Here is a 24,324-nt window from a genome sequence, read left to right as displayed (position 1 = left end):
TGCATGTAGGACGGTGTTGTTTCTGTTCCTTTTTGTTCTGCATGACTAATACTGTTGTAGGCACATGAATACAACAAAAGCTTGGTGTTGGCTTATTTTAGAACAATACATTTAAGTTCTGAGCATGTGCAAGTGAAAAAAGTTAAAATCTTTGAGGATGATGATATGGCAGGCCATTGAATACTCATAACAAAGGCATAAAACAGAGAGGGTGCATGCATGGCTCTTACAGTATGTGCTCTGAGCCTGTAACTTAGTGAAGAGCACTGGAAAAAAAATAATCAAACTGAGCCAAATTGTTGTGCTGCTGGAACAATTTATTTTTATTAAACATTTATAATAATATTAATTTATAATGATATTAAAAAATCAATTAGGATAAAGCAAAGAAGTGCAGTGGTTATGTATCTATTTTTACAGCATTCTTTCATAAAGTTTTCAATGTACAGTACTGGATTATAGATGCTTTTTGAGTTGTTCTTATAAATCTCAAGTCTAGATTAGCATAGATTTTACAAAGTAATTTATATACAATATATAATGTATGTTACATGGAGCAACATTTAAGGTAAAATTATTATAAAGCTGTTTCATGAAATGGGAAAAGAATTGCAGTAAAATACAGCTGTAGCATAGTAATTGCACACGTTTAAGCAGTACAGTGTCATTGTCATACGTCTCTGTTACACACAGAAGGTTTTTTGGTTTTCAGTCGACTTTGTTAACCTTTTCAAGTCATCTTTGGAAAACATATAATTAAAAGAAATGTTGTGACAGGATGAATACTTTATCAATCCATTAACTCAGAAGAACAGAAACATTTTACACAAAAACATTTAATTGCGTGAGTTTCTATAAACATTTTTTAATATTTACATATTTCTGTGCTTACCTATGGTGTTTGAGAAACATGTAAAATATACCCTTAAGGACTAATTAACTCACAAAAAAATATGTAATAGCAACAGTATTCAATGACAAAAATGTATAGTGACTGTACAGATGGCATAAAAGTGTATTTTGGATGTTTTAGGCGCTGATATGAATTCTTTTATTTCTCTTGACCTAGCTAGAATGTGTCTACTGTATTAAAATAAAATCTCATCTCTAAGCTCAATACACACACTTTTTTGTAGGAAATATACTTTTTTTATATATAATTTTTTACATCATATCTGAACACTCAACTTAAAAAAGAAAATACAAATAAAAAGCAAATATGTAAACCCTCAACAAAGTATGTAATAACTGGCACCCATAGTTTAGCTGTTATCAAAGAAAAGTTATATCACCTAAAACTGAAATAACAAATATAATACGTTACATTTTTTGCACCAATTGCTGTGTTATCTGGATTGTTTCATTCAGGAAATAACCCTGTTGTTAAAAAAACAATACGATGTCATAAAGTAGATGTTTAAATGGTTATGTGTATGCACTAAGGAAACAGTAAAGCACCTGTTAATTATTTCCTTAAATCACAAAATGCCCAGTTACTGACCTGTTTTTGTTTCTTATAGTCTTGTAAAAATAGTCAACATTCTTTAAAATATTTATAATGTTACTGTAATTAAAAACAAAATTATTAAAAACCATGCAGTTAAAGTCCAATGAGGCTTGAAACATGTAGGTCTTCATTTTTCGTACACATATTTAAGAAATACTCATCAGTTTAACTAGTGTACACCCGTTTAAAATGTACATTTTTATACTCTGAGCTAGTGTAACAAACTGAAGTTTTACAACAAATGTGGAGAATGACATCGGCCATGTAAAGCAAAAATGTACTTTTATGTTGAAGCTGTAGACCAAGAGGATTAGCAGTGTGTGTGTAATGTTTGTGTTTCTAGTTGGCCCTCCGTGTACATATTGCTAATTTGATAAGGTGCATGCTGATGACCTAACAGATAAAAGATTAATGCTTTCCAGCCATCCATTTGCTAGCCTGCTTACCCACACCGCAAAAAAATCCATATACAAAAACTCAGAAAAAAAAAACTTACAATGGGAGTTGCTGTGCATTTATTTAGCAAAAATATCTGCCAGTGGGATAAGCAAAATTTACTTAACAAGATTACTTAAAGTAAGCTAAAAATCTTAAATAAATTTTTTTTTCATAAGTCAGTAAATCTTACAGTAAGGAAAACAAGACTTACTGTCCATCCATCTATCCATCCATTTTCCAACCCGCTGAATCCGAACACAGGGTCACAGGGGAGACTTAATATCATGATGTAAACACTTTTCACTTGCTTAGATTTCATTTTTTGCAGCGCAGCTCAGGATCACAGGGAGACAGTACTTTTATCCAGATACTTTAGGTGCAAAGAAAGAGCTGACCATAGCTGGGACATTCATGTATCCCAAGGGCACATAACTACACATTTTAGTCATCACCAGTTAAGCTAATAGGCAGTTTTGTGATATGGGAGGAAACTCACATGTCCAAAAATAGGCAAAATACACACAGGCAGACCAGAAGCGACTACCCACTGCTGCACCAAGTATTAAAGACATTATGTGTGTGTGCGTGTTTTTTTTTTTTAAATCATTACTAAAAAATAGAGGAAAAGAGAAAAACACATTCACATTTTTAAGTTGTACTTATCATTTGTTCCTTTTACTGTAAAAATGTTTAGCAGAACATGTGCCTCAGGTATTTAATTTGAATGTGATGGACAACACACTAAGGCACTCGAAGTTCTATTTGCATCTACGTACAAATATTCACACGTTACTTTTATTATACTTTTCAGCTAGAAGAATTTCTGATTTCTTTAAAACTTTTCAAAATAAAAAAGAACTGTAGGGATGATAGTAATTTACAATAAATGAGGTCTGCTGAAACCAGAAGCCATTTCAAAACTTCTATTAGTGTTACAGCTATTAGAGACAAACTACGTGTTAAGAGCAGATCAGATGCTACAGGACCCGATGTGTTTTCAGACTATGAAGGTTGCAGTTCTACTGTAGCTTGATTTGCACTCACCTTGAGTCACACACTTACTAGAATACTCTGCTCTTCATAGCTGGCTACACCAAGGCCTACTCAAATTATTACAGTACTTGATTCAGCTCAAACCCAATAAGATCAGCTACTGCAAATGAACAACACAACGGCCCACTGGCATTAATTTGCAGATTGATTATAAACGTTAGTCACGTTTGCAACTAGCCTTCTAGTAGCGTATTTACACATGTAGATGTAATAAGAGCATTTTGCACAATCACTGCTTCTGACTGTCCTTTCCCTGAAGTGTGAAAGTTCACTTGTCCCCTAGTGAAGCAAAGGAGCTTTGGTAATATTGACAGGTTTTTGATTTCAAGGGCTCCCTTGTAACAAACTCACAGAAAACATGAGGTGAAAGGGAAGCAGACATACATGCAGACTGAATCATAATCTGCAGTGACAGATCCAGAGGTTAGTTAATAATTAATATAAAAATTGATATTTACTACCTTGATTCTTGATTAATGCCATGCCCTCCAACACCAATTAGAATGTGTTATTTGTTAATAGTCTGTGTGATGCAGCATGTTACATGAATATACACATGAAGATATATATTAGTGCCCAGGGAGAGAAATTAATCTACATCCTTGGAGCTGTAAAATGTTCCGTTATTTACTGTAGGTCTGCTCTTTCACAATTATAGGGCATTGACTTCACTCACTGGGCTTGGTCTGCATGTTTGTTTGGATTTTTCCCCATATCCCAAAGACAAGCCTTTTAGGTTAATTACTACAGATACATGTGCATGTGTACCCTAAGACAGACTGGTGCTCTGTTTAGTGGTGGTCCCTGCCTCCTGCTTAATGATGTCAAGTTATGCTCCATCTCCCTGTGAAGCTGAAGCTCGATCCATTTTACCTCAATTTAAGACTACTAAAATTTAACAATATATAAACAATTCTTAGCATTTCATTCAGTTATAATTCTGTAGCATAAATGCTATTAATAAATTCGTCATCAAAACTTCCAGGAAATAAACATAAAATACCTTTACAGGATTAAGTGATATTTTCCATTCCATCAAGATGTATTAATTAGCATTCCGAGAGTGGACTAGATACAGCTGCAATATCTATTATAATTCTGACCTGTTCTTATAAAAGGCATAACAGGAGCAGAACTAACGTCTAGCCAGAATGTACAAAATAGCATTCAGTTGTTGTTTTTTTTTCTCTCAGTTGTTAATGTCTTTAATCGTTCTCTGAGGTAAAATCTGAGGTCATATTTTATAGACAAACAGAGAGAACACTGTACACACATCACTATTACAATTTGGTATTACTACCATACAATGTGCAGTAGTTGTGATTAAAAGAGCACTCTGTTTTGCAGAAGTTCTAATGCATTTTCATGAGCATGGGATGTCCACTGCAGAAATGCTTAGGGCTTATTGCAGATTACTCACTACTCCATTATTACAGTTCAGTAGTTGGAGGCATACTGTTAGCTTCCTCATTTTTCATTACTCTAGAAAATTCTGCACTTTTAGACTTAGTGTTCCATTTTTATAACCTAATACGCAAAATAAGGCTTACTGGCATGCATTAAAGCAATTTAGGCAAAGTGCAAAGAACATCTGAGAACTTCAAGGTCCTTAGCCTAGTTTAGATGGCTGCTTAGATGCTGCCTTTTACTGAATGCTCTGTGAAGCAGTCAATGATAAACACAACATTCCTTTTCAGGTAATTACCGAGTGTACTATGATTGTATTATCCATTCTCTCAGAGTGAGTAAAGTGGATAACTTGATAACAATCCACACTCGGCATACAAACAAAGCACCAAAATGCCTGAGTAATTAGAATACTATAATCACCAAAGTAGCAACAGGAAAGGAGTGCAAAATTATTGGAAGACAAGTCACAGTAGTGGCTAAGTGACTTGCTGGCTTCCGAGTTTAAATGAATTAGTGTGAAATAAAAAGGAGCTGCCTGTCACCCGTTTTTCAAACTTTTGTGGGTTGCAACTGACTATGTATACAGTAAGGGCAGTACAGTAATAACAAATAGGTGTTTAGAAATTCACAAGCAACGAAAGAGCCAAAGCACACTTGTAAATCAATGAGAATCCGAGGTAACCCATCTTTTAAAATAGAATAAAAATAGATCCTAACATGATAATAACACTACCAGATATTTACATTTCAAAAAATGACTTTGGCAGAGTATACACTATTTGTTCAGTTAATTCTGAATTATCAGGATCACTGTTTAAAGACAGCATGCACTTAATCCACCTTTTTTAAAACTTTCATGCATTTTGAGCTAAACACAGACCTGTAACTTACAGTGAATTGCATATTTGTTATAAACACTTTTATCAAATTCATTTCAGAAGTTATAGAAATGCTGGCGTGGTTGCTTGAAGTTGCCATAGTGTTTTTCTTTGGGTGGGTATCGCCTTTTGCATAGGTTCTGCCGGAGAAGGTAATTACGACTCAGCTTCTGGCGGTCAATATATGCCTTAGCCTTTTGCATGTAGTGCAAGTGGCTGGCAGGAAGGATGCTCTCATGAAGTATAAGGTGATGTGAAATATAATGTACCACTTCTGGGGGTCTGCAGGGACAAGAGAAAAAGACAAAAGGACATCTTTTAAACTGTATCTTAAGCTCCTAAGCAAGGCATAACAGCATTTCTTGGTTTAGATAGATAGATAGATAGATAGATAGATAGATAGATAGATAGATAGATAGATAGATAGATAGATAGATAGATAGATAGATACTTTATGAATCCCAAGGGGAAATTCACATACTCCAGCAGCAGCATACCGACAAAGAACAATACCAAATTAATGAGTGACAACAATGCATTTATACAGACAGACAATAACTTTGTATAATTTTAACGTTTACCCCCCCCCGGGTGGAATTGAAGAGTTGCATAGTGGGGGAGGAACAGGTCTCCTCAGTCTGTCAGTGGAGCAGGACATTGATAGCAGTCTGTCGCTGAAGCTGCTCCTCTGTCTGGAGATGACACTGTTTAGTGGATGCAGTGGATTCTCCATGATTGACAGGAGCCTGCTCAGCGGCCGTCGCTCTGCCACAGATGTTAAACTGTCCAGCTCCATGCCTACAATTGAGCCTGCCTTCCTCACCAGTTTGTCCAGGTGTGAGGCATCCCTCTTTTTTATGCTGCTTCCCCAGCACCACTGCGTAGAAGAGGGCACTCGCCACAACCGCCTGATAGAACATCTGCAGCATCTTATTACAGATGTTGAAGGACGCCAGCCTTCTAAGGAAGTATAACCGTCACTGTCCTTTCTTACACAGAGTATCAGTATTGGCAGTCCAGTCTAATTTATCATCCAGCTGCACTCCCAGGTATTTATAGGTCTGCACCATCTGCACACAGTCACCTCTGATGATCACGATGTCCATGAGGGGCCTGGTCCTCCTAAAATCCACCACCAGCTCCTTGGTTTTGCTGGTGTTCAGTTGTAGGTGGTTTGAGTCGCACCATTTAACAAAGTCCTTGATTAGGTTCCTATACTCCTCTTCCTGCCCACTCCTGATTCAGCCCACGATAGCAGTGTCGTCAGTGAACTTTTACACATGGCAGGGACTCTGAGTTGTATTGGAAGTCCGATGTATATAGGCTGAACAGGACCGGAGAAAGTACAGTCCCCTGCGGCACTCCTGTGTTGCTGACCACAATGTCAGGCCTGCAGTTCCTAAGACACACATACTGAGGTCTGTCTTTAAGATAGTCCACGATCCATGCCACCAGATATGAATCTACTCCCATCTCTGTCAGCTTGTCCCTAAGGAGCAGAGGTTGGATGGTGTTGAAAGTGTTAGAGAAGTCTAGAAACATAATTCTTACAGCACCACTGCCTCTGTCCAAGTGGGAGAGGGATCGGTGTAGCATGTAGATGATGGCATCCTCCGCTCCCACCTTCTCCTGGTATGCGAACTGCAGAGGGTCGAGTGCGTGGCGGACCTGTGGCCGTGGGTGGTGAAGCAGCAGCTGCTCCATGGTCTTCATCACATGTGACGTCAGAGCGACAGGCTGGAAGTCATTCAGCTCACTAGGACGTGATACCTTTGGGACTGGGGTGATGCAAGATGTTTTCCAAAGCCTCGGTACTCTCCCTTGTTCCAGGCTCAGGTTGAAGATGTGCTGTAGAGGACTCCCCAGCTCCAACGCACAGGCCTTCAGCAGTCGTGGCGATACTCCATCTGGACCCACTGCTTTGCTGGCACAAAGTCTCCTCAGCTCTCTGCTCACCTGCGCTGCTGTAATTGTGGTTTGGGGGAAACTCTCTCCTATGCTGGTATCAGCAGAAGGATGGTTGGAGGGTGCAGTACTCTGAGGTGAGAGTGGGTTAGGGTGGTCAAACCTGTTAAAAAAGTTGTTCATCTGGTTTGCTCTCTCCACATCTCTCTCGATGGTGGCACCCCGCTTCGAGCTGCAGCCAGTGATGATCTTCATCCCATCCCACACTTCCTTCATGCTGTTGTTCTGCAACTTCTGCTCCAACTTTCTCCTGTACTGCTCCTTCGCTGCCCTGAGCTGGTTCCTTCATGCTGTTGTTCTGCAACTTCTGCTCCAACTTTCTCCTGTACTGCTCCTTCGCTGCCCTGAGCTGGACTCGGAGTTCCTTCTGCACGCACTTGAGCTCATGCTGATCACCGCCTTTAAAAGCCCTTTTCTTCTGGTTCAAAAGGCCCTTGATGTCACTTGTAATCCATGGCTTGTTGTTAGCATAGCAACGTACTGTTCTTACTGGAACTACAATGTCCATACAGAAGTTGATGTAATCAGTAGTGCAGTCAACAACCTCCTCAATGTTCTCACTATGTGACCCCTGCAGGATATCCCAGTCCGTAGTTCCAAAGCATTCTATCAGAGCCTTCTCTGCCTCAGGGGACCACTTCCTGAATGAGCGTGTGGTTGTAGGTAGGACCCTCACTCTTGGTTTGTAGTGAGGCTGAAGCAGAACCAGGTTATGATCTGCTTTTCCAAGCGCAGGCAGCGGGGTGGCGCTGTATGCATCTTTAACGTTTGCATACAGTAAGTCAATAGTCCTATTTCCCCGGGTGTTACAATCCACATACTGGGAGAAAGAAGGCAGGTAATGTTTTGTCCAGCGTCACATGGTTAAAATCTCCAGCGATTAGCACAAGCGCCTCAGGGTGCTGCGTTTGTAACTTAGCAACAGCAGAATGAATGATGTCACTTGCTATCTCCACATCCGCCCAAGGAGGGATGTAAACAATAACAACAATGACGTTTCCAAACTCTCTGGGCAAGTAATAGGGACGCAAACTTACGGCCAACAGTTTGATGTCCCTGCAGCAAGAGGAGATTTTAACGTTTACATGTCCAGAGTTACACCATCTTGTATTGACATAGAGTGCGAGTCCACCTCCTTTGTGCTTCCTGCAGGTACTTGCATCTCTGTCAGCTCTAACTGTGCTAAACCCGAGTAGCTCCACGTTAGCATCTGGGATGTTAGTTGTTAGCCATGTTTCAGTAAAACACAACAAACTGCATTCTCTGTAGGTCCTGACATTTTTCACCAGCTCAGCCAGTTTGTCGATCTTATTTGGTAGAGAGTTCACATTTCCCAGGATCACAGAAGTATGTATGTATGTATACATAATAGTATGTATGGTACATAATAACGCTGGAACCAATCAACTAAATTCATTCATGCTTTTAAGCTTGTAGAAGAAAGCGTCTAGTTTGGTTCATTTATTTATCTTTAAATAGAATTAATACTTGCAATTAAGTGGGCATTAGCTAAGAAAGAAATGATAGCAATAAAAACACTAAAATATGAAGAAAGTGTGGAAAATTAGTAAATAATACAAATGTTTAACTCTGTAGTTAATTGGGTGACTGTTAAGAAAGACATGATAGTAGTAAAAACACTAAAATGTGAAGACACATGGAAAATCCGTAAACATTTCAATAAAAAATATATTACAGACGAGAAGTGTAGGTCACACTTTCTGGTTGTACCCGGTGCCTATAGTACTTTTCCCCACCACCGACATGTGAGGTAATGTTAAGGTAAGCTGCATTTATGGAAATCGCTGGTATTCCTGATATTGTTAGTGTGATTGATGGCATGCTCATCAAGACCTTTGCCCCAAGTGTGAATAAGTGCGTTAATGTGGCTTGCAAGTGATAGATATCACAGTATCAACACACAGGTGGACATGGATGTAAATTGTATTTTAGTAGCCAGAATGTTACACAGGTGTGCTGAGCTTTGCATTCCATGAACCCCTGGAATTTTCATGTTACACTTTACAAAACCCAGGGAAGGTTCAATAAAGCAAATGGGGACTTCCGGGACATTTGCCTTGAAGAGGATAAGAGGGCATCATGGAGACATGCATGGCTTGTGACTCTGAAAGACAATCGGGAAAGTGAAATTGACTTCAAAAACAGTAAAGAAGAGCTGCGGCTAGTTTCTAGAACTGTTATTTTACAAGGTGTTTCTTGTGGCCATAACAGTGAGAAGGTGATTCTTCTGGAGGTATGGCTGTGAATCACTCATTGTTAAATAAATGTGCCTCTCATCGGGCTTTACTCTCATCTGGTGTGTGTCTTGATTGGTGCTCATCACCGTATTATTTTTTGATGTTGTTTTGAAGGGGCCCAGTTTAACAAAAATCTAGCATTAACCTTCTATTTAAACATAATCGCACCCCTTTGAATATTTTTATTATTCATTATTTTTGTGGTGAAGCCTTAGCATTACTATTACAAAACTACAAAATGTCACCATGATTTCCAAAGAAACTACAAAACGCCTGCATGAGTGCCATATTGCAGCTTAGAGTGCCGTAAAATCGTGACGTCTTTCATTCTCAAACGTAAACTCCTACTCTTAGATCGGAATAAGTGTAGGATGTTTCATAACTACTTCTCGTCCAGCTCTGGGGTATGACAAATTCTTATTCTATAGTAATTCTGAAACACTTGATAAATATGGGCACTGAACTTCGATTTTTATGCAAATTAATTTTTTTCCTTTACTGGATCTGTGGCTCTCAAGTTTAGTTCTACTCTTCCACTATGTCTGTAGGATTTTGTTCTGAAGACGTTTCACAATCAGTGAGCTATTTTCTCTCCAGTTGATCTCCATCCATCCATCCATTTTCCAATCCGCTGAATCCGAACACAGGGTCACGGTGGTCTGCTGGAGCCAATCCCAGCCAACACAGGGCACAAGGCAGGAACCAATCCCAGGCAGGGTGCCAACCCACTGCAGGACACACACAAACACACCAAGCACACACTAGGGACAATTTAGAATCGCCAATCCACCTAACCTGCATGTCTTTGGACTGTGGGAGGAACCGGAGCGCCTGGAGCAAACCCATGCAGACACGGGGAGAACATGCAAACTCCACGCAGGGAAGACCTGGGAATCGAACCCGGATCTCCTAACTGCGAGGCAGCAGCACTACCACTGCACCACCATGCTACCCCCAATTTGTGTTTTTGCCATTACTTTAAGTATATAATTCTCTTTTGTTATTATCCTGTTCATCTTTTACTGTGTCATCTTTTACTGTGTCATTTGCTGAGTAGTGAGAAAGGTGCTATATAAATGTAAGGAACTATTGACAAATAATGACAAGCAGAGTAAGCAAGAGGGCAAAAGACTGAATGCTGAAAGGCTGCAGTTATTTCAAGGTCATACCCAATTGCATGCTCATTAATAACTAAAAGACTAAATAACCAGTTCAGTTGGAAAATGGAATGAAAATTATGACAACGATCATAATTAAAAATCTTAAAAAAGAAGAAAACACACTAAATATCTCTCATGAAACAGGAATAATATACAAGTACTTCCGACACTTCAATAAAAAATTAGTAAAGCTGGTTTTCTAATTTCTGGATTGACACCAAAACAAAGAAACTGTGAAAGAACAGTTTCATAATTAAGAAAGGAGTACAATTAAAAGCAGGGATTGGTTAGCACAAAAACTTGCAGTCACAGGGCTGAACTTGAGAACCACTGCAGTTACTGGATAACTAGTTTGTCAGCAGCAGGCAACCGACTTTGCTTTCACAAGCAGCCACCCTTTTCAATGTAACCTCTTGATATCCACTTCCCCCCTACAACAGGAGAGGGTGGAGTGTTGACATATTCTGCTAAAAGGCAAATTGTGTGAGAGTGGCAATGCAGATCTAGACTAGCAGGTAGGAAAGGAGCCATAACAAACAAGTAATGAAGAGGAAGAATGTTACAGATTCAGATGCAATCTGAAACAGTGGTTTCAAAAACAGGCAGGTGGTCAAAACACAAGTCAGTCAAGAATCTGAGGCAAAACTGTTCAAGAACAAGGAACAAACACAGAATCAATTTCTATGACAGTGATGCACAATGCCTGGGTGTAAAACATTAGTTAGCAAGACTTCCTCTTTTATTACACTTGCCACTGTCATCATATGATTACTGCAAAACTGGCAGTGCCCAGAAACCTATAGAGTGTGGAGAATGGCAGACAGCACCAGGACAGGCCTGATACCAATGAAGTGTAAACTCAACACAGAAATTACTGATTGGTAAATGTTATTGTAAGATTTGTTCATTTTTGTTTTTAAATACCTATCCATCCATCCATCCATTTTCCAACCCGCCGAATCCGAACACAGGGTCACGGGGGTCTGCTGGAGCCAATCCCAGCCAACACAGGGCACAAGGCAGGAAACAATCCTGGGCAGGGTGCCAACCCACCGCAGGACACACACAAACACACCCACACACCAAGCACACACTAGGGCCAATTTAGAATCGCCAATCCACCTAACCTGCATGTCTTTGGACTGTGGGAGGAAACCGGAGTGCCCGGAGGAAACCCACGCAGACACGGGGAGAACATGCAAACTCCACGCAGGGTGGACCCGGGAATCGAACCCAGGTCCCCAGATCTCCCAACTGCGAGGCAGCAGCGCTACCCACTGCGCCACCGTGCCTTTAAATACCTATAATCTGTAAATTGGTTTGGATTATATGTAAAATTAAATAACTTTTGTTAAATGAGTACTTAAAGAAGAATGCTGGAGGAATCTGAAATATTTGGTTACAAAGGCCAGATGTTTCTCTCGATCAAATACTTTCAAATACAAACACAGAGTGGGTGAATTTTCACACTTTTTTTTAACAAAGCTGTGGTGTATGGCATATAAGATAGAAAAAAAAATAATGACCTATAGAGGCTGTCCTTCATCGTTACAAATCATCAGTCTTCCTTTGCCTTCACGTAGAGCAGGAAGGAGCACTCACATTTGGACAACACAACAGAAAAATAATATACCTGGAAGCATGGCCATCATAGTTTTCCTGTTCCGAAAGCAGATTGTCACTGTTGAGGTTCTGGAAATTCTTTTGATACACAGACATACTGGGATGTTCAATCAGCAGGTTCTCCAGAGGGCTTACTTCTAAATTTACTAATGGAGTCTCTGCAGAAAAGAGAAGCAAAATACATTACTGAAGTTTATTAACACAAAGTAAACTGAAGAAAGCCAACTGATAATACTGTCTCTTTTTATTACAGGGTGTGTGACAAATTTGAAAAATAAACTCAATAACCTCATTGACATTAACAACAATATCATTAATGGTTTTAGGCCATACATTTAATATGAACGTACTATAGACATATTGATATAAGGAGAGATCTGAATGCATTTGTGAGAGGAGGTGCCTAATTCTGAACTACAAAAGCCAGGATCAATTCTGGTTCTGACCCCTTTGATGTCACTTCCGGGTCTGAGCCAATGGATGAAGACCCTTCCAGCTCTGGTCCCTCTGATGTCATTTCCTAGCCTGAGCCTATGGATGAAGACCCTTCCGGTTCCGGCCCCTTTGAGGTCACTTCCTATACTGGCCTTTAAAAGCTACCACCTTTCCCCTATCCCCACAGTTCTGTTTTGGACTCCGATTTGTGCACATCAGTGCTATCACTTTATTCAATTTTGCAGCCAGCAAATAATATACAGGTGGCTGCCCCAAATCTTTCTATGGCTCTTTGTCAAGTTTGTGACACTGGATAGACTTCTAATGGTGTTCTACGACTTCTATATGTTTTTTGTTAACATTTATAGTGTGTGTTTTTTTTCACGCTTTGTCCCTCAGGGCCACCGTAGACTTCACCTTTCCACAACACAGTAATGCTGAAAATGGGTAATATGCCCACTTGCTTATTCAGTGCAGTTTAGCAGCATTAACTGGGCAATGTGCTCTACCAACTAACTAAGAATGGCTACACATTTCAGTATCAAGTAAGAGTTCTCATTTTGCTAGTCAGTTACAGTGTCGAAAATGCCCAGTAAGACTGAGTTTATTATGTGCCTGTACGTCTCCAAGTGTCTTCTGGGACAGATTCCTGTTCAGTCTGGGGTTATACATTGCCATGTTGTTGATGATGTTAGAATAGGCTTCAGTTCCTTATGGTCCTTATGGATAGTGACAGTGCCGGTGTATTGCACTTTCACACACTGTTTTATAATAACAAGATGCTTTATAAATACTACATTATTTCTTGTTTGCAAGGTTAAAAAAACCTAAGAAAAGGTTAGCCGCTCAACAGCCTGGCATAGTTCATCAATTTCTATTCACCTTGTGTGTACCAAATAATAATGAGATTTCAATATTCCCAGGCTGCTACTCTCCACAAGATTGTTCGGTAACTGGGTTGTTGTATCTGTAATTATCTACAACTCCCTGAAGAAATGTTTTAATAATTTTTGTGGAAATTTTGCTCTCAACCAGTTACTAACTGTGCCCTCACATTTTACTGAAATGACTTATTTGAATATCAGCTGGCAGGAACGTGTGATTATTTTGTTTGCTCTTATCTTGATGTTTCTTTAATAAAATTTCTGAAATGTGGACAAGATTCAACAGTAATTTAACTAATAAATTAATTTAGAGAAGATTTTAAAAATCACAGCTTTAAATATGTCTGAAAAGAACTTCACCTATTCTGATATGTACAAGCTCTTTATAATGTCTACCAGGGCCAACATTCCTACCCCAATTCCTTTTTCATATTCATTATATATACAAAACATATTAAGGTGAAGTTCTTCCACCAATTCATGCTGACCCAATCAACATCAAAACCCACTTTACAGTGCATCCGGAAAGTATTCACAGCGCATCACTTTTTCCACATTTTGTTATGTTACAGCCTTATTCCAAAATGGATTAAATTCAAATTTTTTTCCTCAGAATTCTACACACAACACCCCATAATGACAACGTGAAAAAAGTTTACTTGAGGTTTTTGCAAATTTATTAAAAATAAAAAAAATTGAGAAAGCACATGTACATAAGTATTCACAGCCTTTGCCATGAAGCTCAAAATTGAGCTCAGCTGCATCCTATTTCCCCTTATCATCCTTGAGATGTTTCTGCAGCTTAATTGGAGTCCACCTGTGGTAAATTCAGTTGGTTGGACATGATTTGGAAAGGCACACACCTGTCTATATAAGGTCCCACAGTTGGCAGTTCATGTCAGAGCACAAACCAAGCATGAAGTCATAGGAATTTTCTGTAGACCTCCGAGACAGGATTGTCTCGAGGCGCAAATCTGGGGAAGGTTACAGAAAAATTTCTGCTGCTTTGAAGGTCCCAATGAACACAGTGGCCTCCATCATCCATAAGTGGAAGAAGTTCCAAACCACCAGGACTCTTCCTAGAGCTGGCCGGCCATCTAAACTGAGCGATCAGGGGAGAAGGGCCTTAGTCAGGGAGGTGACCAAGAACCCGATGGTCACTCTATCAGAGCTCCAGAGGTCCTCTGTGAAGAGAGGAGAACCTTCCAGAAGGACAACCATCTCTGCAGCAATCCACCAATCAGACCTGTATGGTAGAGTGGACAGACGGAAGCCACTCCTTAGTAAAAGGCACATGGCAGCCCACCTGGAGTTTACCAAAAGGCACCTGAAGGACACTCAGACCATGAGAAAGAAAATTCTCTGGTCTGATGAGACAAAGATTGAACTCTTTGGTGTGAATGCCAGGCATCACGTTTGGAGGAAACCAGGTACCGCTCATCATCAGGCCAATACCATCCCTACAGTGAAGCATGGTGGTGGCAGCATGATGTTTTTCAGCGGCAGGAACTGGGAGACTAGTTAGGATGAAGGGAAAGATGACTGCAGCAATATACAGAGACATCCTGGATGAAAACCTGCTCCAGAGCGCTCTTGACCTCAGACTGGGGCGACGGTTCATTTTTCAGCAGGACAACGACCCTAAGCACACAGTCAAGATATCAAAGGAGTGGCTTCAGGACAACTCTGTGAATATCCTTGAGTGGCCCAGACTTGAATCCGATTGAACATCTCTGGAGAGATCTTAAAATGGCTGTGCACCGACGCTTCCCATCCAACCTGATGGAGCTTGAGAGGTGCTGCAAAGAGGAATGGGCGAAACTGGCCAAGAATAGGTGTGCCAAGCTTGTGGCATCATATTCAAAAAGACTTGAGACTGTAATTGCTGCCAAAGGTGCATCGACAAAGTATTGAGCAAAGGCTGTGAATACTTATGTACATGTGATTTCTCAGTTTTTTTATCTTTAATAAATTTGCAAGAACCTCAAGTAAACTTTTTTCACGTTGTCATTATGGGGTGTTATGTGTAGAATTCTGAGGAAAAAAATGAATTTAATCCATTTTGGAATAAGGCTGTAACATAACAAAATGTGGAAAAAGTGATGCGCTATGAATACTTTCTGGATGCACTTTATATACCTTATAAATATACCTCTTTTCCCCATAGCTCAGTAGTCTTTGTAGATCGCATGGAGGTACAATTACTTCTCATAAATTACACTGGTCTACAAACAAATTGTTTTCACTCTTTTCCAATATTTTATGTGTAGATTTGAGTGTGCTGAATGCATATCTGTCATGAAAATCCCTCTATCAATCTGTTATTCAAGTCAAGTCTTTTTTATTCATGGAGCATATTTAAGAACAACAGAAGTTAACCAAAGTGCTGTACAACTTCCATGAATACACCAATACATATATGTACAGTAAATAAAAACACCAAAAATAAATGCACAAATAAAAGTTTTAAAAGCTAAGGCAACAAGATAGGCTTTCAAACAGGATTTAAAAGTGACCAAAGCTGGTGCTGACCTCATAAAAAAGGATGACTGTTCCAAAGCTTAGGGGCAACTACTGCAAAAGCACAATCTCCTCTAAGCTTAAGTCTAGATCTCGGCACAACCAATAACTGCTGGTCAGAGGACCTCTGTGATTGTGAGGGAAAGTAAGGGTGTGATAAGTCAGTAAAATAAAAGGGGGCTAAGCCATTCAGGGACTTAAAAGCAAGTAGTAAAATGTTAAACTCAATCCTGTAGCAAACAGGACGCCAGTGAGGAGAAGCTAAAATTGGCGTAATGTGATTCCATTTTCATGTGCCTGTTAGAAGCCTGGCAGCAGTGTTCTAGACTAGCTGAAGACAAACAAGGGATTACTGATTAACTCCAATAAATATATAATTGGTTGCAATATTCAAACCGAGAAGAGACAAACACTTGAATTAGTGCTTCAAAATCATGTACAGAAAGAAAGCGCTTGACCTTAGCCATACCCTAATCTGACAGAAACAGTCTTTAACAATGGAGTTAATTTGTTTATCAAATTTGAGAGCATTCTCAAAAATCACAGAAAGATTTTTTGCTAAGGGTTTACAGTATGTTGTCAAAGGGCCAAGATTAATTTCTGCAACACAAGTAAAATCAGAAGGTTCAAACAAACAAACTCTGTTTTTTGTAATTTAGATTAAAAAAAAAATGAGTGACATCCATGTTTTAATGTCTTCCAGATGTTACAATGAAGGTTTAAGAGAATTTGTTTTGATCTGCTTTAGTGGAAAATATTAGCTGTGTTATCTACTTAGCAATGGAAATAAATGTTTTTTTAAGTGGATCCTAAGAGCAACATGTACAGTGAAAAAAAGAACAGGCCCCAGAATAGATCCTTGAGGGACCCAACAGGTGTTATGGGCCGAAAATGAGGACAAATTTCCCAGACTGACTGAAAACCTCCTGCCTGTGAGGTATGACCTGAACCATTTGAAAGCATTTCCTTATATACCCTTATATACTGTGTCAAATGCAGTTACATCTAAAAGCAACAAGACAGCAGTTTCCCCTGAGTCACTTATTAATAACAGATCATTTAGAACACTTTGTTACACACGTGCGAGTAAGAGGACGTTGTATGGACCAAGCGAAGGTAATTCCACGCCAGGCCAGGCAGTGGGGGGTGCACAAAACCTTCTCATGTTATCTCTGCAGACCAGCCATGGGAAAACATGTCTGACTCGTTTTCGGTTGCAGGTTGGAGTAGTGTGTCGAGTCGTGTTTTAGGTTCGACTTCCGGTCTATTGAGGCGGTCATCATCCTATCGACTATGCCACTGTGAAAGGATCAGACTCAACACACTTAAAAGGTTTGGGGCAGCCACCCGTATATTGTCCGTGGCTGCAATGTGTTTGTTTTTTGTAGACAGAAGTGTCTCTGTTGGAGGCCAGACATGAACTGCTTGAGGTCTGAGAAGATGGCAGTTTTAATTAACAAGACCGGACGTGACATATTGGAACTGGAAGTGATCTTCTTCTGATGTCATCGTAGGCACCAGAACCAGAAGTAACGTTAGCCTAGGCACCAAACCTGGAAGTGATGAAGAACAGCTGTAAATGTAGGATGGACAGACAGGTCATCAACACAGGGTGTAATGTGGGATCTAATGTTTTTATGAAAAGAAAATTGGAGAAAATCCTTGCAGTCTGTTGGTGTAATGTCAGGCCATGTAGGAACAGATGAGTCAAGAATGATGCTAATATTGTATTGTATTGCTAATTGTATTAAATAACACTCTAGGCCTATGACTGAAATAATATCTGAAAAATACTCCTACTGCGGTGGGTTGGCACCCTGCCCGGGATTGGTTCCTGCCTTGTGCCCTGTGTTGGCTGGGATTGGCTCTAGCAGACCCCCGTGACCCTGTGTTCGGATTCAGCGGGTTCGAAAATGGATGGATGGATGGAAAATACTCCTAGCAGATTGTACAGCTTTCTGATAATTAAACAAACTGTCCTTTAAAATATCAAAGGACACCTGAAGCTTGCGTGATAGTAATAACGGCTTTCAAATATTGTCGATAATCCACCCCACAACCCTGGGGAACTAAAAAACTTACAGTCGGGCTGAGAGTTACAGTTTGGTGCGGTTGGGTACAAATTCAGTTAAAGGGGTTAACACACCCACAGTTAACCAAGTTTCAGTTGCAAATAAAAAATGAAGTCCTCGTAAGGTAAAGAAATCATTCAAAAAAAATTGTTATCTAGGGACTTACTGAGAGATGAAGGTTTAAAATGAAAATTAGTACAGTACACCCCCAAATTTCTAGGGAGTACGTTCCTAGAGTACCCGCGAATTGTGAAAAACCGTGAATTTTGGATGTGGTTAAAAAAATGCCTACTTTTATAGTTTAAACCTTAAATATTCCCCCAAAACACTTTAATTTAATTTCAAACTCAGCTTAGTACATTACCTAAAAAAATGAATGTGAAGGTAAACCTGTATACTGTACTGCTATGTCTCCCGCAGTGCTAGAATGTAAAATACCAATGTTACCGCTATATTTACTGTAGTTCATACAAGCGTGATTTCATTGCTAGAGGCCTTAGAAGGTGCAGGGTATTTTGACAACATCTTGGGGCTTTAACCCTTAAACTGCCACACACTTGGGGGTTAATGCATCCCTTGATGCCAAATACTTTTTTACTTTAAGTAAACATCACAATTCACAAAGAAAAAGTGAAATTTTAATAGAACACATTTTTTTTCCATGGAAAGAGCATCACAATTACTGCAACACTGATCATTTTACACACTGCTAATGAACTGTAAAAACTATTTAAAAAACTACTGGAACAATATGTACAAGGTGCAACTGACACCATGGAAGAAATCATCGAGCCAACTGCGCTTGAACTGGCTGCACGCAAACACAGAGAGGTAAACGCTGACGCTGTCTCAATCCCAGAGACAGTGAGGCTGCAGGGTGTCACTCTTGGGTCACAGAATTGCACAGAAACACAGGAGATTGTAGAGACAGGAACTTTATTCAGACACTTCAAACAAACAAACATGTCTCTTTCAGAAGTAAAATGAGCTCAGTATGCAGTTAGCTATTGATTAAAGAATAGACAAACATCGTAGGGGAGCACAACCCCCAACAGGAGCAGAGGATGTCTGGTGGAGGAGAGAGAAACAAAGCAATCAGCCAAAAAGGACAGGCGCTGTTCAGGCTTTTAAGTCAGCTCCTGTGTGCTCGCAAATAGCAGTGGGAAACGACTATAGCTGGTTGTGGCGGTTTAAGGGTTAAGAGGAACAAAATGGAAAACACAAGAACACTCAGCTGGAGATGCATCACAATCAGTAGCAAGGAGAAATGAATAACGCTGTAGCGGTCCGATGCCACTAAGATCACACCTTTTAAGACGGCGATTCATTTATTTTTATAGTGGAGATTCCAGGGACGCACCCAGCCTTCACCCGACCTGCACGCACTCACAAACAGAGACAAAAACAAAGCAATCCAGTAATCAAACAGCAAATAAAGAATGTAATGAAAACAAATGAAATAAATGAAAACAACAATACCACCCCTGTTCCCCTTACAGTGATTACATATTAAATACAACAAAGCACCAACAAAACACACACAGTAAATCATGAAAAACGGCAACGAATGAAATGTAATGATGAAAACAGATAGTCCAGAGATCCGCACGTTGAATGGGAATGTAAAGATAGTCCTACCGCTAGTTCCTGAAATGGTGAAGATGGGTTCAGGAGCACATCTTTTTTTGCAGGATGGCCATGAATCCATTTACAGTCCTCATGTACACAGGCAGATGGCAGACAATGCAGACGCCAAACACAAAACGATCCAGAACAAAATTAATAAGTATAGGTAACCCAACAGAAGGCAGACAGAGAGACAGGAACTGAAACACAAATTACAAAAACTTTTTTTTGGTTTTGGTCACCGGCCCCCTTTGTAAAAGCCGCGCTGACATCCTTTGACCCCAATAGCCCCAGCACCCTCAGCAGAAGACCAATCAGAGCCACTGTAGGGACTGCTGGGAGTCGCAGTTTCAAATTCTTTTGGCTACTTTCACCATCCCAAGCTGCGTTTTCACTACAGTTGCTTCCAGTTCTCTCTACATTACAGTATTGCCACAAAAATTATTAAATAGGTTCTAAGGAAAAATCCGTGAATGACTGAGGCCGTGAACTCTGAACCGTGACTTCGCGAGGTCTACTGTATTTTGGAGAAAAAAGAAATCTCTCTATTATAAAAAAAAAAATCTTGGAAATAGATGAGATTTGATTTTCTTGGAGAGACACTTATACGTCCCGCGAGAAAGAGATTTAACCATGCCCGGGGCCGGAAATAAAGGACAAAGAGTAGATGACAAAATAGAACGTCGTAAAGAATTCAAAAATATTGGCACGGTACATATGCAGAGCGGGTTAGAGATAATAGAAGTATGAAAATTCAAAAGTCTCAAAAAAAAGGATAGGAAAGATCGCATTAGCGCAAACAAACAGAAATTATTACCCTGTGAAACAACAGAACAGCGAAAAGAGATAGAATATATTGTTCAGATTTAAACTTTAAGTTGGAGACTTGTAGATCATCTAACGTTGGCGCGGTATGAAGTCCTGTGAGACGGAGACTTTTAACATGAGATTCTTTCAAGTCATGCCCTACTTACAACTATTTTCAAACAAGGACATGGTCATCTAACCTCAGTCGTGAGAATGCTTTTGTCAGACACTTATTGTGCTCTCAGCTATTACAAATTTTATCAGGACAATAATTTTATATGTTCTAGATGACACATCAACGACAAAGCGAAAAAGAAACAGCATGGACAAACATTCGAAAAAGTAATTTTATTTATTAGAGAGAAAGAAACGATATTCACTCACAGGCAGTTATATGTTGCGTTGTCACGATGTAAGTCCAAACACAGAATCAAACTTCAATGCGATCTTGAAGAAAAGTTAATTCCAAATATTGTTTTTACTAAAGTTTTAAAGTAAAAGTGAAAATAATGCATATGTAACAATTCCCATGAAAATAACAATCTCTTTAAATTGAATATCCTGTAAACCAAACCCGGGGGTGGGCGAGCAGGGGGCAGAGCCCCCTAGTAATTTTTAAAATTAGTTATTTACACTTGAAAAAATTATAAGTTACACATTCAGTATATTTGTTTACATTTAATTATTACCTACAAAAAGTAGTCACTAGGTAGTTTGTTGACCTCTTATAATCCTCTGAATGTTTTTCTCGGTGGAATGACTAAAAGACGTCCGCTAACATAGTCTCACTCCACATACCACAAAAACAGCTCTTCATTTGAGCGCTGTCCTTGTAGAACTTCTCCCCGTATTCTTCATAAAAAGTTGCCATAATCTTGGGGAAAAAGTCCAAATGAAAGCATAGAAAATACTTTTTTAAAGAAATGTTGCACTAAAATGCTAGGTAGGAAGAGAGAAGCTATTGATTTCATTAGCTTTTACCAGGACAAGATAATATATGCATCAACCTGAACTTTCATATGTCTGTAAAAAACATTTGCACAACAACTTTCTATTTTCTGGACAAAAAAGAACATCTTTCTAACCATTGAAATATAAATTCCTGGTTATTTTGAAGGAGTAATAAGAGAAAAGAAAATAAATTGTTACAAATCCTTAATTTTGGTTTTTTTCACCTCAAGAATGAAGAAGACTGCCATTTTTTCCACTCAAACTATACTTCAGATAATATTCTGAGAATGAAAAATACTTATGCCACAAAAACAAATGTAAGCTTTTTAAAAAAGCAACATTTTTTTTCAAAATGGCGTTTTTCACTGAATCCAATGTCTCATGGAAACAGTTTGTGGTAAAGAAATTCCAATTTCATAAATGGATTCAGCACATCTAAATCTAAATAGTACACTGATATTTTTTGTATGGGAGGATTTTGGTGCAGACCAGTATTATTTCTGAGCTTCAACATTAAGTATTTCTGTGATTTGCAATTAGAAATGTTGAAGCATTCAAATGTCAACACACAACTTCTAACATGGACATTTTGTATGGCAGAGATGTACATGATGGATTGTTAGTAGCTGTTTTCACAAACATTAATTCCGTAAATACCCGCATATAGGACGCATTTTTTTTCTTAAGAAGTAGGCCTAAAAACCCAGGTGCGTCTTATACATGGATACTTTTATTACAAAAATTATAAATCTATATATATATATAATTCACCGAACCCTGCCCACCAACAATTCACTACGCACGACACGACAGAGCCCTGCCCACCAAATCTAACCCTCCTCCTACCACACTCGCAAACTGTTTTACACACTGCATACAGCAATTCCCAAATGCGATTACGGTACCCTCCTCCTGCCACACTCGCAAACTGTTTTACACGCTGCATACAGCAATTCCCAAATGCGATTACCCTCCTCCTGCCACCCACACAAACTGTTTTACACGCTGCATACAGCAATTCCCAAACGCGATTACCCTCCTCCTGCCACACATGCAAACTGTTTTACACACTGCATACAGCGATTCTCAAACGTGATTACGGTACCCTTCTCCTGCCACACTCGCAAACTGTTTTACACGCTGCATACAGCAATTCCCAAACACGATTACCCTCCTCCTGCCACACACGCAAACTGTTTTACACGCTGCATACAGCGATTCCCAAATGTGATTATGGTACCCTTCTCCTGCCACACTCGCAAACTGTTTTACACGCTGCATACAGCGATTCCCAAACGCGACAAACTTTGATGGCTTGCCCGCCTGCCCGCCCGCCTGACTGTTACCAGCATTCACTACAATGTACTGGAGTGTTAAACTATCGCAGCTGATACCTCACAAACTGTCCTTACTGTATTCCCTGGATATCCCTGACCCCATCAGATTCAAATTTGCCTTTTACTTTTACACGCAGACAATTTCCTGTTAGATTGGCGTTTGCAATGACAATTATGTAATACGGTAAGTCACAGGGCCAAACTTTCAAAAACATATACCTGTATCTGCTAAAACCGGTTTTCAGTCACGGACAATTGTATGTTGCTCTCTCTGGAGTTCCATCTTTTCATTCACTCACAGTAATATCCTCAAACCCACCCCATTTGGACAACTGTGTCTTTCAAGAAGTGTTCAGTCATCAATAAATAATTATGCGGCATATGCTACGCCACAGGTTGGCTAGTTTATTACCGTATAATATCAAAAATTTATTATAAAAACTTCAAATTACAATACCGTATTCATCAATATTTATCCTCGTCGTCACTGTCCTCATTAAACAAAGCATCCCACTCCTGTTGTGCTATACAGTCATCATGATAGTCCAGCTCTTCCTCCTTTTGGTCATCGTCAGCGTCGTCCATCCAAAGAATGTCGTCTTCCGTGCCGTCTAACATGTTGCTGATACAACATTTCTTGAATCCCTTCACCACGGTCTTGATTGGCAATTCTTTCCAGGCGTCTACTATCCATTGGCAGATTGTAGGCATGTCGACTTTCCTCATGTTGCCGCCCTTGGTGAAAGTGTGTTCACCATTAATCATCCATTCGGCCCATTTTTTCTTTAGTGCTGCTTTGAATGGCTTATTCACGATGGCATCCATCGGTTGCAGAATAGTGGTCATGCCGCTGGGGATGATGACGAGGTCTGTATTGTGTCACTTCAATCTGGATTTAACATTGTCGGTTCTATGGCATCGGAAGGCATCTAACACCAGTATCGATCGTTGTTTCCCTAGACCACCGTCACATTTCATCCATACTGTTTTCAGCCAGTCGTCCATTATGCTGTCATTGAACAATCCTTGTTCTTGCACTCTGACTATCACACCACTCGGGAACTTAGATAGATAGATAGATAGATAGATAGATAGATACTTTATTAATCCCAATGGGAAATTCACATTCTTCAGCAGCAGCATACTGATACAATAAATAATATTAAATTACAGAATGATAATAATACAGGTGAAAAAAACAGACAATAACTATGTATAATGTTAAATATTAACGTTTACCCCCCCTGGTGGAATTAAAGAGTCGCATAGTTTGGGGGAGGAACGATCTCCTCAATCTGTCTGTGGAGCAGGACAGTGACAGCAGTCTGTCGCTGAAGCTGCTCTTCTGTCTGGAGATGACATTATTTAGTGGATGCAGTGGATTCTCCATAATTGATAGG

General features: G+C 39.6%; 1 protein-coding gene across 1 annotated transcript in view; it reads right to left on the bottom strand.

Moving 5' to 3' along the window:
* Window positions 1-294: 294 nt before the first annotated feature.
* The window catches only part of si:ch211-260e23.9 (uncharacterized protein LOC555795 homolog), a 41,468-nt gene continuing 17,438 nt past the window's right edge, over window positions 295-24,324 (bottom strand). Inside the window, exons 3-4 of the mRNA XM_028809669.2 lie at window positions 12,303-12,450; window positions 295-5,568 (exon numbers count right to left, since the gene is read on the bottom strand). Of these exons, the coding sequence (XP_028665502.1) occupies window positions 5,343-5,568; window positions 12,303-12,450 (374 nt within the window). The 3' untranslated portion in view covers window positions 295-5,342. The remainder of the gene's footprint in view (window positions 5,569-12,302; window positions 12,451-24,324) is intronic.

Source organism: Erpetoichthys calabaricus, chromosome 9, assembly GCF_900747795.2.
Source record: "Erpetoichthys calabaricus chromosome 9, fErpCal1.3, whole genome shotgun sequence".
Taxonomy (NCBI): Eukaryota; Metazoa; Chordata; class Cladistia; order Polypteriformes; family Polypteridae; genus Erpetoichthys; species Erpetoichthys calabaricus.
Note: the sequence above shows the minus strand (reverse complement) of the source record. Positions and strands in the feature narration are given on the sequence as shown.